Raw genomic sequence first — 16,359 nt, forward strand, 5'->3', positions numbered from 1 at the left:
CCTTGTTTTTTTTTAAAATATAAATTTATTTATTTTAATTGGAGGTTAATTACTTTATAGTATTGGTTTTGCCATACATCAACATGAATCTGCCACAGGTATACACATGTTCCCCATCTTGAACCCCCCTCCCTCTTCCCTCCCCGTACCATCCCTCTGGGTCATCCCAGTGCACCAGCCCCAAGCATCCTGTATCTTGCATCAAACCTGGACTGGCGATTCGTTTCTTATATTATACATGTTTCCATGCCATTCTCCCAAATCATCCCACCCTCTCCCTTTCTCACAGAGTCCAAAAGACTGTTCTATACATCTGTGTCTCTTTTGCTGTCTCACATACAGGGTTATCGTTGCCATCTTTCTAAATTCCATATATATGCGTTAGTATACTGTATTGATGTTTTTCTTTCTGGCTTACTTCACTCTATAATAGGCTCCAGTTTCATCCACCTCATTAGAACTGATTCAAATGTATTCTTTTTAATGGCTGAGTAATACTCCATTGTGTATATGTACCACAGCTTTCTTATCCATTCATCTGCTGATGGACATCTAGGTTGCTTCCATGTCCTGGCTGTTATAAACAGTGCTGCGATGAATATTGGGGTACACGTGTCTCTTTCAATTCTGGTTTCCTTGGTGTATATGACCAGCAGTGGGATTGCTGGGTCATAAGGCAGTTCTGTTTCCAGTTTTTTAAGGAATCTCCACACTGTTCTCCATAGTGGCTGTACTAGTTTGCATTCTCACCAACAGTGTAAGAGGGTTCCCTTTTTCCCGCACCCTCTCCAGCATTTATTGATTGTAGACTTTTGGATGGCAGCCATTCTGACTGGCGTGAAATGGTACCTCATTGTGGTTTTGATTTGCATTTCTCTGATAATGAGTGCAGGTGAGTATCTTTTCATGTGTTTGTTAGCCATCAGTATGTCGTCTTTGGAGAAATGTCTATTTAGTTCTTTGGCCCATTTTTTGATTGGGTCGTTTATTTTTCTGGAATTGAGCTGCAGGAGTTGCTTGTATATTTTTGAGATTAGTTGTTTGTCAGTTGCTTCATTTGCTATTATTTTCTCCCATTCTGAAGGCTGTCTTTTCACCTTGCTTATAGTTTCCTTTGTTGTGCAGAAGCTTTTAAGTTTAATTAGGTCCCATTTGTTTATTTTTGCTTCTATTTCCTGTATTCTGGGAGGTGGGTCATAGAGGATCCTGCTGTGATTTATTTATTTATTTATTTATTTTCCTGCTGTGATTTATATCACTGATGAACATAGATGCAGAAATCCTTAACAAAATTCTAGTAATCAGAATCCAACAACACATTAAAAAGACCATACACCATGAGCAAGTGGGGTTTATCCCAGGGATACAAGGATTCTTCAATATCCACAAGTCAATGTAATACACCACATTAACAAATTGAAAAATAAAAGCCATATGATTATCTCAATAGATACAGAGAAAGCCTTTGACAAAATTCAACATCCATTTATGATAAAAACTCTCCAGAAAGCAGGAATAGAAGGAACATACCTCAACATAATAAAAGCTATATATGATAAACCCACAGCAAACATTATCCTAAATGGTGAAAAATTGAAAGCATGTCCCCTAAAGTCAGGAACTTTTTCACCACTACTATTCAACATAGTTTTGGCCATAGCAATCAGAGCAGAAAAAGAAATAAAAGGAATCCAAATTGGAAAAGAAGTAAAACTCTCATCTGTACTGCAAGATGCATGAAACTGCCATCTGTTTGCAGATGACATGATCCTCTACATAGAAAACCCTAAAGACTCCACCAGAAAATTACTAGAGCTAATCAATGAATATAGTAAAGTTGCAGGATATAAAATCAACACACACAAATCCCTTGCATTCCTGTACACCAATAATGAGAAAATAGAGGAATTAAGGAAACAATTCCATTCATTGCTACAAAAAGAATAAAATACTTAGGAATATATCTACCTAAAGAAACTAAAGACCTATATATAGAAAACTATAAAACACTGGTGAAAGAAATCAAAAGAGGACACTAATAGATGGAGAAATATACCATGTTCTTGGTTCGGAAGAATCAATATAGTGAAAATGAGTATACTACCCAAAGCAATTTATAGATTCAATGCAATACCTATCAAGTTACCAACGGTATTTTTCACAGAGCTAGAACAAATAATTTCACAATTTGTATGGAAATACAAAAAACCTCAAATAGCCAAAGCAATCTTGAGAAAGAAGAATGGAACTGGAGGAATCAACCTGCCTGACTTCAGGCTCTACTACAGAGCCACAGTCATCAAGACAGTATGGTACTGGCACAAAGACAGAAATATAGATCAATGGAACAAAACAGAAAGCCCAGAGATAAATCCACACACCTATGGTTACCTTATCTTTGACAAAAGAGTCAAGAATATACAATGGATTAAAGACAATCTCTAACAAGTGGTGCCGGGAAAACTGGTCAACCACTTGTAAAAGAATGAAACTAGAACATTTTCTAACACCATACACGAAAATAAACTCAAAATGGATTAAAGATCTAAACGTAAGACCAGAAACTATAAAACTCCTAGAGGAGAACATAGGCAAAAGACTTTCCAACATAAATCACAGCAGGATCCTCTATGGCTCCTTGTTTTAAACAAATTTGTTTTCTTAGAGAGTAGATTGAGAAAATAATTCAGCCTTTCCTTTTAAGATGGGGCACTGATCTACCCTTAGGAGTCCATGCAGGTAAAACTGAGTTCAGAAGTCTTGGAGCACCTCACAGGAGCATCTTCATCTCCAACTAGTAGTTATTAGAGTATCACTGTAATATCAAGAGTATCAAGATATTCTTGAATCTTTGCAGAAAGGTAGTTTTAAAAACATGATCAAAGTTCTCCTGTTAGAGCAGGCACTCTTGCTATCATCCTGTCTTTACAGTTACTGAGAGAGAATATCTAATTATTATTGCTGAGAAGAAAAGCATCCAAAGATCACCTATTAGTAGGACATCATGGCTGTCAGAAGAAGTTTCAAATTTATTAAAATGAACCTCATGCTGACACAGTACATACATGCACACAGTGGCACATTCTGAGCAGATACAGCAAAGAATTAACTACTGTTTTAAATAAAGTAATTACAGTGATAGTTCTTAGTTTGTTAATGACATGCATAATTACCCTGAGTTCATACTTCTGTTTTTAAAATGCCAATTTTATACTAGAACCTACACTTATTTTTATATTGGAACAATGATCTTCAACCAAGGACATTTTGCCACCCAGGGGACTTTTCGCAATATCTGGAGACATTTTTGGTTGTCAAAACAGGAGAGGGATGCTATTGGCATCTAGTGAGTACAGGCCAGGGGTGCTGCTAAACATTCTACAGTGTATAGCTCCCTCACCTGAAAGTGTCATCTGGCCCAAAATGTCAATAGTGTTGAGACAGAAACCCTGTATTTTGGGTTGCAAAGGTGTCATCCCCCATGGGCTAAATCTGATACACAAATGTGAATTGTTTTGCCCACACATTATTTCCAAATAATTTTTTTGGGGGGGAGGGCAGACCATGCAGCTTGTGGGATCTTAATTCCCTGACCAGGGAATGAACCCACACCTTGGCAGTGAAAGCAGAGTCCTAACCACTGGACCACCAGCGGATTCCCAGTAATTTTTAAATTAGTTGCCAACATGCAAATTTCTTGTTCCTGTTGAAAATGTGGTTTACCTGGCAATTCTAGGCCGATAGTCCAGCAGGACCATATTTTCAAGTCTCTTTTCTATCTCCTGCTGTCTTACAGCTAGCCCATATGACCCATTTGTTTCCTGACCAGGAAGACTTAACACCTTTTTTCTGTACATATGCTTATGTGTGAGGCACAAAGAAAGAAGCATTAATCAGCTCTGATCTCTCCATCTTGAACTTCTCACTTTGATTTAACTTGGATCATTCTCTGTTATCTACTTTTGTTTCCTCCATTCTCCAGAAGTAACCATGACTCAAAATCCAAGTTTTGCCCGCCTTGACTCAGCCCCAAGTTTGCTGCTTGATATTATTCAAAAGCAGTATTGTAAGTATCCTTATTAAGCAAGTGTTCTGAGATTATCTGGTAATTCATAAGACAGCTCCTCCAGTTCTTTTTTGGGACTTGAAAGCTGATCCAGAGATTCTTCTAAATCCTGCTGTGGATTCCTGATGCCAAGTTTTGTAGTTTCATGAGTGCTGCAGAATAAATTAAAGCATTATACAATTTTAAGTTTTAAAGGAACCATCATGTAAGGCATAAGCATGGTTTCAGCATTATTATTATTCTGTATGGGGTAGAAAGGCAAATTTCTAGGGGGAAAACAGATAGGAATTAGGGGAAGGGCTGCTAGGACTTAACAAAATTTGAGAGTAATGAATACTGTACTTTTTTCTCTTTGACTTATTAGATGATATCAATGGAGGAGTTGGTGCTAATGAGTTACTTTTTAAAAATGCTAGATTTGAAAAAGTCATGGGGACCATGCTAAAGGGAAAAGAAAGGCTTTGATCAAGATTTTACAGCTTTTATTGGGCTCTATAAAGGCTTCTGCCTTCACTTGTCAAAGAGTGTAATTTAACATTTAATAGGAAGTAAAAGAGTACATGATTTTTCTTCAAAAGTGAAGGCATTGGACTGAAATTAGAAAAATGATCTGTTTCATATTGAAGGAATCTAGACCTAATATACAATGATTATATTTTATTCACAACTGTACTATGCACCAAATTTAAATGTGTTACTTGGAGATCCCTGGTTTAGTATAATGATAGTATAGGATTGTGACCTCAGAATATGAATGAGTGTTCTAAAGCTTCCTCCCAGCGGCACTGCTATAGATGCAGCTTGAGAGCTGCAGGATGACCCCAATCACCTGGGACAATCACTGACTTCCCACTGCTCCTTCCACTGTAGAGCCTGGCTGCCCTGACCCTTGTTCCTCACAAAATCTTCATCCAGCCCAGCCTGCTTCAGGGTGTCTCGATACCGCTTTTCTGCTTCCTTCCTGGCAAGGTCCTGTGGAATAGAAATGAATCTGCTATAGCTGAATTACCAGATTAATTATAATATGCTTTAATACTTCTTTCCCTATCCCACCGCCCCACCGTTAATGCTGTACACAGATTTGCATGAAAATTACTTAGAGCCTCGTTTTCAAGCTTCAAAGTACATAGGAACTACCTGAAGATCGGATTATAATGCAGACACTCATTTGGTAGTTCTCAGATGGGGTCTGCAATTCTGTATTTCTAATACTCTGAGGAGATGCCAGTTGCTGTTTTGGGAACCATACCTTTGCCAGCCAAGGATTCAGATTTTTGGAAGACCAAGTGAGACAACAATGAAAAAGATGGACTAAAAACATATAAGATTCAAAAGCAACCAGACCATCATCAGGAACACTTACATATAACAGACTGAAAATAAGCTGCACTAGTAACATTCTTAACAGGATGGATGGTCTGTACGTAGACCAGAAAAGGGTTATTTTTTGCTTATTTGATAAAGTGATATTTTTCTCAGAGTGGTGAAAGATCTTTTGAGATCTGAGAGTGAGCTTCCTAGGAAAAAGCTAACATAAAGAGCAAAAGTCATTATGGGAAATTTTTACTTAGAAATCTAAGTTGCTAAGTAAATCCAAGACAGTCCAGTGTGTGTATGTGTGTATGTGTAATACGCAGGGAGCTGGGGAGGACTGGACCCAGGAAATGCCTCAGAAATGCACTGATAATGCCCAGCATTTGGAACCAGGTCATTACAGAATGCCAACTTTTGTTTGAAACTCTGGAGAAGAGAGAGATCTGCAGGGCCTGATGCATCTCAAAGCTGTCTGGGATGGTAGCCTTTCTAAGGCTCTTCAAGTAACCCCAGAGCTTCCTTAGGGAAATCTCAACTGAGTCCAACTTCCCTAAAAGTCTAGAGAACATCTTAAAGAGAATCTTGCAGTCAGAAAGCCACATAACCTGGAAGAGGCCTTGTGGGGTACTTGCAAGCATCCCAACCCCTGAGGACCTATAAATGTGCCACAGCTCTAGAGGCTGGGGATGCCCAAGGCACCAGCACTACAGGAGGAGAGGTGACATTAGCAAGTTAGAGAGTGCCAGACTAATTGTATGTCTAGGATCTAATCTCCATTCTGATTCAAACTGTAAACTACAGTGAAAACCCCAGGAAGAGAAATATCCCTTTATAGATGCCTTTGGAATCCAGTCTTGGATGAAATCAGTCAAACAGTGTTCACCAATGCACTACTTACTTTGGGAAAGATAGTAGTAATAAAATTAGCCAAATTTAGAATCTTTCCGAGCCTAAAGGAAGTGTTTAATACCCAGATATTAAACTGTTTCATAATTTCTAAGAGCTGTCTCATCCAAGACAGAAAATAAATGATACTTTAGATTTACCTTGGGAACCTGTTCGAAGAGATATGGCCGCCTTTGTATTCTTTTCTTCATTTCCTCCAGTTCTTTCTTATACTCTTTTGCTCTTTTACGGTCATTGTTCCTGAAATTAACAAGACTTTTAGAGTGAATTCCAGGTTTTTCCAACCTGGAATACCTTTCATTCCAGTTAAATGGAATAACTCCCATAGACATTGGAAATTCCTAAATGTGCCTAGCAAAATTCTTGACTATGATTACAGGAGCCTACTGTAATAACCCCATTTTCAAGGCTAATGGCTCCCAAGATAGTTATCTCTTTGACACATGGAGGACACTGACCGATTCTCTTTCAGCTTTGCTCTGAACACCTCCTCCAGGCTTTTATGGGGATCCATGGCTTTGGCACGCAAGGTGACAGATTTAGATATCGCCTGACACTTCTTTTTGTGCATCTCCAACCACTGAGTACTTTCATTGGCTTTTTCCTTTTTCTCAAGTGAACATCTAAAGGGAAGAGGCAAGGAAGAAATACAGATGACCAACCTGGGTATAATTTAAAGCAATCTTAGTAACCTCTCTGGAAAGTCAGTTGTTTTTTTCTATGAACAGGTGACTAATTTACCACACTGGGATTTCAGAAAGAATAAGATTCTGTGGTTAAATGCACTGGCAGACGAAGCCTTTCCAGCACCATGAACAGTGAGTTTCTACCCTAGGAGAAGTTCATCAGTTGAACTGGAAAACATGAGATAAAATACTCTTACACTCAGGCTTCCTGCTATCTGGAAACAGTAATACTAATAACCACCATTTGCTGAGCTGCCTACACTGACCCAAGTACAAACAGGCACCAGTAAGTACTTTATAGCCATTAGCTTTTGTAATCCTAACAGCTGCCATCTGAGGTAAGGACAGTAAATCTCCCTGTTCATAGGCAACCAGATTGGGCCTCGAGGGTAAGCTACTTGCTCAATGCTACCCAGCATGCAAGTGAAAGCCAAGGTTAGAACCAGGATATCTGACTCCCAAGCCTCTGCCCTTGACAACTGTGCTGTAAATGGTAGATCGGAAGGTGCCTGAATTCACGGTCCTTTGGAAATACATATCTGCGTTTCCACAGAGACCTGGAAATGGGTCTCCTTCAACGCACAGACAATTTGGGGTCAACTTGCAGCATTTAGTTTGTGTAAATATCATTCTACAAGGTACTAAAGAGAATTCTACCAAAAAAGTCAAGACTCTTACAGTTGGATGTTTATATTCAAATGGACATACTAGGAAGGAGGGTGGGAAAGTTTAATCTGCTAATACGTCAAACTCCCTATTGCCAGAACGCAGACGTGGACATCCTCTGCAGGTGGGCCACCCTCTGGTTCATGAGATCTATCGTAGTGAGACCTCAGAATATTGACGCACTGAGCCTTGATTTAGCAGCTCTGACTGAAATTTGAGGAAGAAGGGAGTATCCTTTAGAGTCTAAATACATTTCTAAAATCCCTGTTGTGGATCTTCAGCAGCCACAGAGATTCTGTGCACTCCTGTGAGCCCCACAGGAGGGCACTGAGATGCCAGTCCTCCCAGGGCTAAGCCACCTGTTACACTGTGACCGCACCTGCTGTCTTCAACTCAGAGGCCTGCTGGAGGAACTCATGCTGGGGGCACTGGCTGGATGAGACCACCACCAGGACAGTCAGGTCAGTTAAATAGTTAAAAATGAGGAGGCTCCTGTTTCCCAATTGACTTAAAATAGTTCCCCAAGATGAGTCAGAAAATCTCAAATCTCTGCCATGGATATCTCATCTTTATGGCAGGGTTACACACACAGGTTCAGGCTTCTCTGAATTCCTGTTCCTATAGCTTCCTCTCACCAATGGATCTCCATCTGTTTGGAAACTTCTTTCTTTCCAGCCTTTGTCTGGCTGACTCCTCATTCTTCAGGTTTCACCTTAGACATCTATTACAAGAGAACCAGGCTGCCCAGTGCCCCTACAGTTCCCCATATTCCCCCATCATTATACTACTCACAAGATATAATAGTTGTTTCTTTGCTTTTCTGTATTTCAGACTAGATATTAAACTATAGGTTCCATAAGGTATCTTCAACTTTAGCACTGTGCCCAGCACAAAGTCACTCCCCCAAGGATACTAGCTGAGTGATGGCTCGGCATTCTACAGCACTCAGTGTGTGAGGGTCACATGAATTCCTGTCTTGATCAGAGGCTCCCCTTCCACCACTTTCTCGGTCTCTCTGATAACAGGAGAGGAGGCTCGGCAGATGGGTGAGTTCCAGCATTTGGGACAAGATCGAGCACCATGAGCCTTGTGCATTCTGGCCACTCACCGGACCACAGATTCCCGCTTCCTGGTGGCATCTGTGATATGTATGGGGAGCGTGTTGGCAGAGAGGGAAGCAAGCCCATTCAGAGAACGACTCCTCAACAGGCGTGTGGCAGGTGGCTGTGGAGATTCCTAGAAGAAACAAAGGCTGATGTTAGTGGGACAGCATGTGCAATTAGTTTCTGTCTTCACTGGGATTCAACTGTGGTGAAGTACTAGTCAGAGTCTTCATTTCTCTCTTGGGATTAAAACAAGGGTAATGAGATCTAAGGGCCAAAACTTGGCTATCAATCCCAAAGTTTTTAATTAGAGGAGAAGAGTTCTTTGGAATTGGTACTGGGACATGGCTAATGGATCCCAACTCCCTGGCTTCCAGACTTGCTTGGACTTCTTTCTGCAAAGTCCCTCTACCAAGAAGAAAGGAAGGAAAGTATTCCTGTGGTCAAAAATGTTTAGGAGCTGTGAATCTGCTTACAGCTGAGCCAGTGTCTTTTTTTTTTTTTAAGATAGAAAAATGTTGAGAGAAGTGCCTTCCATTGAGACTTGGCCCCTCCTGTGTTTTGGGCCTCAGCCCTGGCCCTCCTGCCTGAGCTCTCACCTTTCTCCCTTCAGAGGTGGCGACATCACAGGGCCTCCGAGTGTGACACAGGCTGGCGGTTCTCAGCAAGAAGGGCTTGTTGCGCGTTGCCTCCCGGGTGTCTCTTCTCTTGGCAGCTTGCTTCTGGAAGGCCTTGTAAAGTTCTTCGTAATCAGGGACAGCAGGATTCACCCGAGGCTGGAATCCAAAATCAGTGTGCAAAAACCCAAGCTTTTCCTCCCGGGTCCGTGTGGCTGTTCGAGGCTGTGCGTCAGCCTGGCTACTGGAGGGGGCAATGGGGGAGGAGGCCTTCTGGAGCGTGTCTAGGGCTCTCATGTGGATGCGAATTTTCCTAAGGAGCTCAGCTTCTGTGGAAGAGAAGTCAGGGTGGCAGTGGGTGAGAAGGGACCAAGCTTCATACCAAAAGGTTTGGAGAGCTTTCCCTCTTAAATACTTGCAATGATGGAGTGTAATGAGGCTGGAACCCGTGATTAACTTTCCAGGAATTTTGCAAGCCAGTTGGCACCATGTGGAAAGCTTGAAGTTGGCCAGGATAGTATTTATTCCATGAAAATGGCAAACACTATAACCTCCTTTTCTTTCTAGAGAGTGCCCTAATGAATGTTGACTAGGACACTACTGCTCTGTGCCAATCAGGCTGCAGAAGCAGCTACCATTTACACTTACTGAGCACTTTCTACAGCGCCTTCTTCAGAGATAAAGCGGGAGGGATGGGCCAGACCCCAGCTCCTCTCCCAGGTCTCCCTTCTCGGGCAGAGGCCCCACTGTCCACTCAACTGCCCAAGCCCACATCACTCTTGCTGCCTCCTGTCTCATTTCAATCAGTCGCAGGTTCTGCCATCTCCTTCTCTTTAACCTCTCTCTGGGCCAGCCTCTTTTCATCCTCTCTGCTTCATAATTTCTAGGTCACTAAAATAGATCTGTAGATCACAATCCTTCTGGGCTCGCCCATCCCTCTTTATTATCCCCAGAGCAGAGTGAGCTTTCTGAACTGTGTATCTGACCCCGAGCCACCCTAAAACCCCTCAGTGGGGACTTCCCCAATGGCTAAGACTCCACGCTCCCAATGCAGGAGGCCCAGGTTCAATCCAGATAACAGATCTAGGTCGCGGAACTAGATCCCACATGCCGCAATGAAGATCCTGCACAGCCAAATAAATAAATAAAATCTGGAAGACAAAACAAAACCCAACCCCTTCAGTGTCTCCCTGCTGCTGCCCTTGAGATGAAGGCCAAACTCCCTCCCATGCCCTGCAAGGGCCCAGGCCCAGCTTGTGCCTGTCTGTGCCACCCTTCTCTCCTTTCTCTTTCCCCTCTACCTTTCCATGCCTCAAATGCGCTCAGATTTCTTACCTTCAATGTACTGTCTCTTCCTGATACACTCTTCATTCCTTTTCTTCTACTTCCCCACGGCTCCTCCTTTAGGGTCAGCCCCCACGCTCACTTTTCTCTGGGGACCTTCCCTCACTGTTCCCACGCCTCACCACACTCTAAGTCAGGTCCCTCTGTTACATGTTCCACAGGCTCCCCCAGGCTTCCCCCTTTATACTCTGCAAGTGACTTGTCACATTTGTAATGATTTGTCTGCCTCCCTCCCTTGTCCACAAACTCCACATCTGTTTCTTCACACCTGGGGTCTGGCATGTGTTACTGAATGAGTGAATAAAGCCAGAGTCGAGAAGCTTCGCTTCTTGAAATAAGTACCTCACAGGAGGTGGGAGGGGGCCTTCCCTTGGGGGCAGCTGGCTAGCGGTGGTACTGGCCTAGGCTGGCCCCCAGATATCTCAGCGGCTCTCTTCTCTGGTGCCTGTGCTGCCACAGAGGTTTTGGCATCCACTCACTGAGACAGACGAGGTCATCGGGATGAACCTGGGGCCTCCCCACCCTTCTGCCAACGAGGTGCCCCCACTGTACCAGCCGACGCAACCCCACCCATGGCCTGGGCCTGCAATGAACAAGGTCTCTGACGGGGCCACCCCCAAACAGCCCATCTCCATAGCCAGGCTGACCCCTGAGCCCGACTCTCCCCCACAGCACCCGCTCAGCACCTCCGGGCGGGAGGGGGCCGGGAGGTTAAAGATGTCTTTACCCTGGAGTTTGTCCCCGAGGGCTGGCTCCAGAACGGACTTGGGGATCCTCCTGGTGGCCTTTTGCTTGGGGACTTTGGCTGTAGTGGCGGTGGCGGCCAGGTCCCTCTGCAGAGTAGCTTGCTTTCTCCGCTCCTCCTTCTCCAGGAAGCTGAAGGGCTTCAAGGAAGAGAGGAGCAGCTCCTTCCTCTTCTGGATCCCCGCCCGCCTGCGCGCCTCATTGTGCTCCATGACCTCCTGGTAGAGGGGCAGGTAGACGTGGGCGGGCACGGGCTGGGCCCGGAACTGCCGGTGGCACTCGGCCTCCTCCCGGCCCTGCTTCTCGGCCTGCCGCCTCTCGGGCTCGAAGGAGGCAGGGGAGGCCAGCCACTGTGCCTTCTTCCTGGCCTCGCGCAGCGTCATGCGGAATGGTTGAGGGACGGTGATGGACGACACCCAGGAGCTGATGCTTCTGTGCTGGGAGGGAGGCCTGGAGCTGGACGGTGGCTGTGGCTGAGCCTTGGGAGTATGGGAGGGCAGGGTGCCCCAGGAGCTGCAGCGCCTCATGGAGCCACACCTGGGGGACAGAGCAGCTGTGTGAGTGGAGGATGGGATGGCCAGGATGCCCGGCTCCTCCAAGATCCTCCGCCTTCCCCCCCACTTCCAGCAGGTCACACCTAGTTTCTCAGCCTCACGTCACAGCCCCACAGGCCTCTGGTTTGGTGGCTGGTGGTTTTAGTTGCTAAGTCATGTCCGACTCTTGCGACCCCATGGACTGTAGCCCGCCAGGCTCCTCTGTCCATGGGATTCTCCAGGCAAGAATACTGGAGTGGGTTGCCATTTCCTTCACCAGGGGATCTTCCCGACCCAGGAACTGAACCCAGGTCTCCTGCATTGTAGGCAGATGACTTACTGACTGCCTCTAGGCCTGCGCTTTTCTCAACCCAGCCTCTCTCCTTCCCACAGGCCAACCCGGCAGCCCTAGGAAGGAAGTCTCTTCTTAGAATTGATCTAAGAGTTTTCCACTTTGCACTCTAATCTTTTCATTTGGTAGAGAGAAGAGGGCAGTGATTAGGAGGAGGGCTTTAGAGTCAGGCCCAGGTTCAAAACTTGCTTCAAACAATTACCAGCTGTGTGGCCTCCAGCAAGGTTCTCCTGGAATCTCAATTTCCTCAACTGCAGAATAGCAAAAATGATATCTGCTTACAGGATTATTGGGGGAGAAAAGAAATACTATGAGAGATAAAGTATAAAGGCATAGAGCAGGGCTTGGCAAGGTAAATGGACCTTGGTGCCATTCTCAGGGAGATAGCATATTTGGGAAAGGCATCTCTTTAATTGATCCCAAAGTTTCAGTTGACTAAGGGTTACCCAGTGTGATTAAGGACTGGGTAGGAATCAGAACACGTTTGGCTGACGCTGAGCTGGAGCATGGGTAAGTGGCACTTGCAGAAGGAGGTCTTTGTTTTACTGAGGAGGAAGATGAGGCCTAGAGTCACAACGTGGCTTGGCCAGAGCTGTGCACTGCCTTACCTCGCAGATGAGGGGTACTGCACCTGTGGCTTCCCACTGCCTTTGTCTTGGAAGAAACGCTCCAGGTCCTCATCCTCTTCAGAGAGGCTCTCATTACTGTCTGGGTCAGACAGGGAAAGGGATTCCAATAGGCACCACCTGTCTTTCTGCCTCAGTGCCTGCAGAGTCTCGAAAAAACTCCCAGTTGAGTCAGAAGTAGAGTCTGTCTCCTCCTCTGGACTGAGGAACTCACTGAGTTTGCCAGCCCTGGGCAAAACCAGCCCATCCTCCTGCAGCTCGTTGTCTGCGTCTGTGTCTGAGGAGGATTTGGGGAAAAATATCTAAAACAAAATAGAACAGACTGTGGGTCAAACTATGATTTCAACACGTAACTATTAATTTCATGTTAAATAAATCTATACATTAAGGACTGGGGTAGGGGACCAAGGAAAATGTGTTACTTGCTTTAAAGAAATTTCATTTCTCAGGATATAGGCTGTGATTGGTTGGAGGACAGGAAAGGGAATCAGAGCTGAGTTGGTTCATGCAGTGTGGTGAGCATTTGTGGAGTACCTCCCTTCACCATGCAACCCTGCGCTCTAGGAATCCGACCTGTGACCTTGGCCACACTCTGGGACCCGCCCTTTGGGGGTTTTACCTATTAGTTGCCAATCTCCCTTTCAGGCTTCCCCTGTCTACACCTCTGCTTTTCTCATATGCTAGTTAATTCCCACCCTCTTACTAGGAATGAGTAATTAACAGGAGAGACCGTGTGGTTTAGCTGAAAGAGTCCTAGAAAGTGGGAAATCTAACTGGGTTTAAACACTCCTTTCATTCAGAAAATATTTACTGGTGTCTAATGTGCAATGCTGGGAAAGATTGAAAGCGGTAGGAGAAGGGGACGACAGAGGATGAGATGGTTGGATGGCATCACCGACGTAATGGACATGAGTTTGAGTAGGCTCTGGGAGTTGGTGATGAACAGGGAAGCCTGGCATGCTGCAGTCCATGGGGTCGCAAAGAGTCGGACACGACTGAGCGGCTGAACTGAATGTGCGTTGGGCATTGGGTTGAGAACAAGACAAACAAGGTCCCTACTTATGAAGCTTACATCCTAGTGAAGGGAGAAAGACAATGTAAGATGGTAATAATTCAATAAAAGCCACAAAACTGTGATAGACTGATGGAATGGCTATGGGAAGCTTCTCTGTTGATAAAAGTCCATCAGATAAAGACCACTAGGAATGTACCTGTAATCAGAACTAGGTTTATTAACTTGTTACAGAATACCTTCTAAAGGGGCTTCCCAGGTGGCACTAGTGGGAAAGAATCAGCCTGCCAGTGCTGGAGACGTAAGAGACGTGGGTTTGATCCCTGGGTGGGGAAGATCCCATGGAGGAGGGCATGGCAACCCACTCCAGTATTCTTGCCTGGAGAATGCCATGTACAGAGCAGCCTGGTGACCTATATAGTCCATAGCATTGTAAAGAGTTGGACATGACTGAAGTGGTTTAGCACACACTTTGGGAAATTAGGAAACTTGGTTGGGGTGGGGGTTGAGGGCTTTTTCTAGGGTTGGTTTGTCCTGAATGATTCTGAGGAGGATTCCAGGAAGCAGGGATCAACTCTGGATGGATGCTATCATGAAGAGGGCAGTTTAGTAAGTGGGTGAATGAGCCATTTTTATTCAAAAGGTGGCAAGAACAAAGTAGGGCTGGATAAGCAGTTGGTAAGTAAGCATAATCATTTAGAAGTATGTGGTACTAGTTGTTTTGCAGGTACAACGTGGCCCTGTGAGAAATACTGATTTCTGCTGATCTTGCTGCTGGCCTCATCTGGGTTTATTACAGTCTGAGTTGTACTTTCTCAGTCCTGGGATGATTTTCACTTTGTCACTGTGGAGGACTTTCAGGTTGACACCTCATCAGTGAGAAAAATGTCAGACTTGCCAAGATGTGGGGAAAGAGGGTTTGGGGTTCAAAAAAAAAAAAAAAGAACAAGTGCAAAGGCCTTGAGGCAGGGACCTGAGGCTGGAACAAATGACTCTTGGAGAAATTGAAAGAGGGTCAATGTGGTTGGAGGACAGTACTAGAGAAATCCTTAGAGAGGCAGGCTGGGGCCATGAGGGGACAGCACAGGTTGACTGGCTGCAGTTGGGGGAAGGGCTGTTTCTGGTCTCCAAATGGACACCTGGTAACGGCTGAACTGGGTGCTCAAAGATCTGGCTCTCATACTGGAAAAGAACACTGGATTTTGAGTCAAAGGTATGTGTGCCCTAGCCCTCATTTTGCTACTGAAAAGCATTTAACTTTAGGAAAATTCTTTTCTAAAAAATGACTTTATTTATATAATTCATACATATCATACAATTCATACAACTCAGTGTACAATTCAGTGGGTTTCAGTATGTTCAGTTGTGCAACCATCACCACAGTCAATTTTTAATCAACTCTCAAAACACCTCATTCCATTTAGCAGTCACTTCCTATTTTCCCTAACCCATCCCCACTCCTCAAGCCCTGAGACCACCAATTTACTTTCTGTCTCTGAATTTGGAGGGCTTCCCTGAAAGCTCAGTTGGTAAAAAATCCGCCTGCAATGCAGGAGACCCCGGTTCAATTCCTGGGTTGGGAAGATCCCCTGGAGGACGGATAGGCTACCCACTCCAGTATTCTGGCCTGGAGAATTCCATGGACTGTAAAGTCCATGGGGTCGTAAAGAGTCGGACACGACCGAACTACTTTCACTTCACTTCACTTCTGAATTTGGGGGCAAATTTCTTAATCTCTCTGTGCCTGTTTTCTCTTCTATAATACAAAATGGAGACAACAATCCTGGAGGTGGTTGAAACGATAAGCGAAAACAGGGTCACTGCTACGATTCTATGAAGAGCCTGACGCAAGGAGCAAGAGGTTCAAGTCCCGGAGTTTAGAGGCCGCCTTCGCGTCTGCAAACAGTGCGGGCTAGAATCCCACGCCCGGGTCGGCTGTCTCCAAGGCAACGTTTCAAACAGTTCCTCTCTCAGGGTTTCCTTTCCGGGGTGCAAACCTGATCCCTCTCCTTCTTTTTCTCTCCTCACCTGATGGCTCCACTGAGCGCCGCCGGAGGCTCCTGCAGACCTCCCCACGGTCATCTCCTCAGCCGGGTAGAGAGACAAACGGCAGTGACAGCCGCGGTGACAGCGGCGGTGGAGGCGCAAGCGAGGCGGCTCAGGTTCCGCCCCTTTCCAGCGTAGGCCTCTGATTGGCTCCCAGGCGGATACTCGAACCATTCCCCTCCCCAGGCAGCCTCTCTTCTATCCGGCCCAGTCAGGGAGGCCTCGCTTTCTGATTGGCCTATTCTCTTCGTAATTTATACTTCCGGTTTTAAGATCGTCGCTCTAGCGGCCGGTGATTGGACGGCTCGTCTCCGGAAGTGCTGCCTTAGGCGGTCCTGTTGAGT

General features: G+C 45.1%; 1 protein-coding gene across 3 annotated transcripts; it reads right to left on the minus strand.

The window, feature by feature from the left end:
* Positions 1 to 5: 5 nt before the first annotated feature.
* FAM161B (FAM161 centrosomal protein B) lies at positions 6 to 16,083 on the minus strand. 3 transcript variants are annotated; one of them, XM_004011067.6, is made up of 9 exons: positions 15,998 to 16,083; positions 12,940 to 13,259; positions 11,430 to 11,983; positions 9,341 to 9,687; positions 8,747 to 8,874; positions 6,745 to 6,909; positions 6,427 to 6,526; positions 4,896 to 5,038; positions 6 to 4,218 (listed from the first exon to the last, which is right to left on the minus strand). In XM_004011067.6, the coding sequence occupies exons 1-9, from the start codon at positions 16,049 to 16,051 to the stop codon at positions 4,080 to 4,082; spliced, it is 1,950 nt and encodes a 649-aa protein (XP_004011116.3). In that variant the 5' UTR covers positions 16,052 to 16,083; the 3' UTR covers positions 6 to 4,079. The 3 variants fall into 3 exon arrangements, with proteins under 3 accessions (XP_004011116.3, XP_042108687.1, XP_060274275.1); XM_042252753.2 differs by lacking the exon at positions 12,940 to 13,259; XM_060418292.1 differs by lacking the exon at positions 6,745 to 6,909.
* Between the last annotated feature and the right edge of the window lie 276 nt (positions 16,084 to 16,359).

Source organism: Ovis aries, chromosome 7 (assembly GCF_016772045.2).
Source record: "Ovis aries strain OAR_USU_Benz2616 breed Rambouillet chromosome 7, ARS-UI_Ramb_v3.0, whole genome shotgun sequence".
Taxonomy (NCBI): domain Eukaryota; kingdom Metazoa; phylum Chordata; class Mammalia; order Artiodactyla; family Bovidae; genus Ovis; species Ovis aries.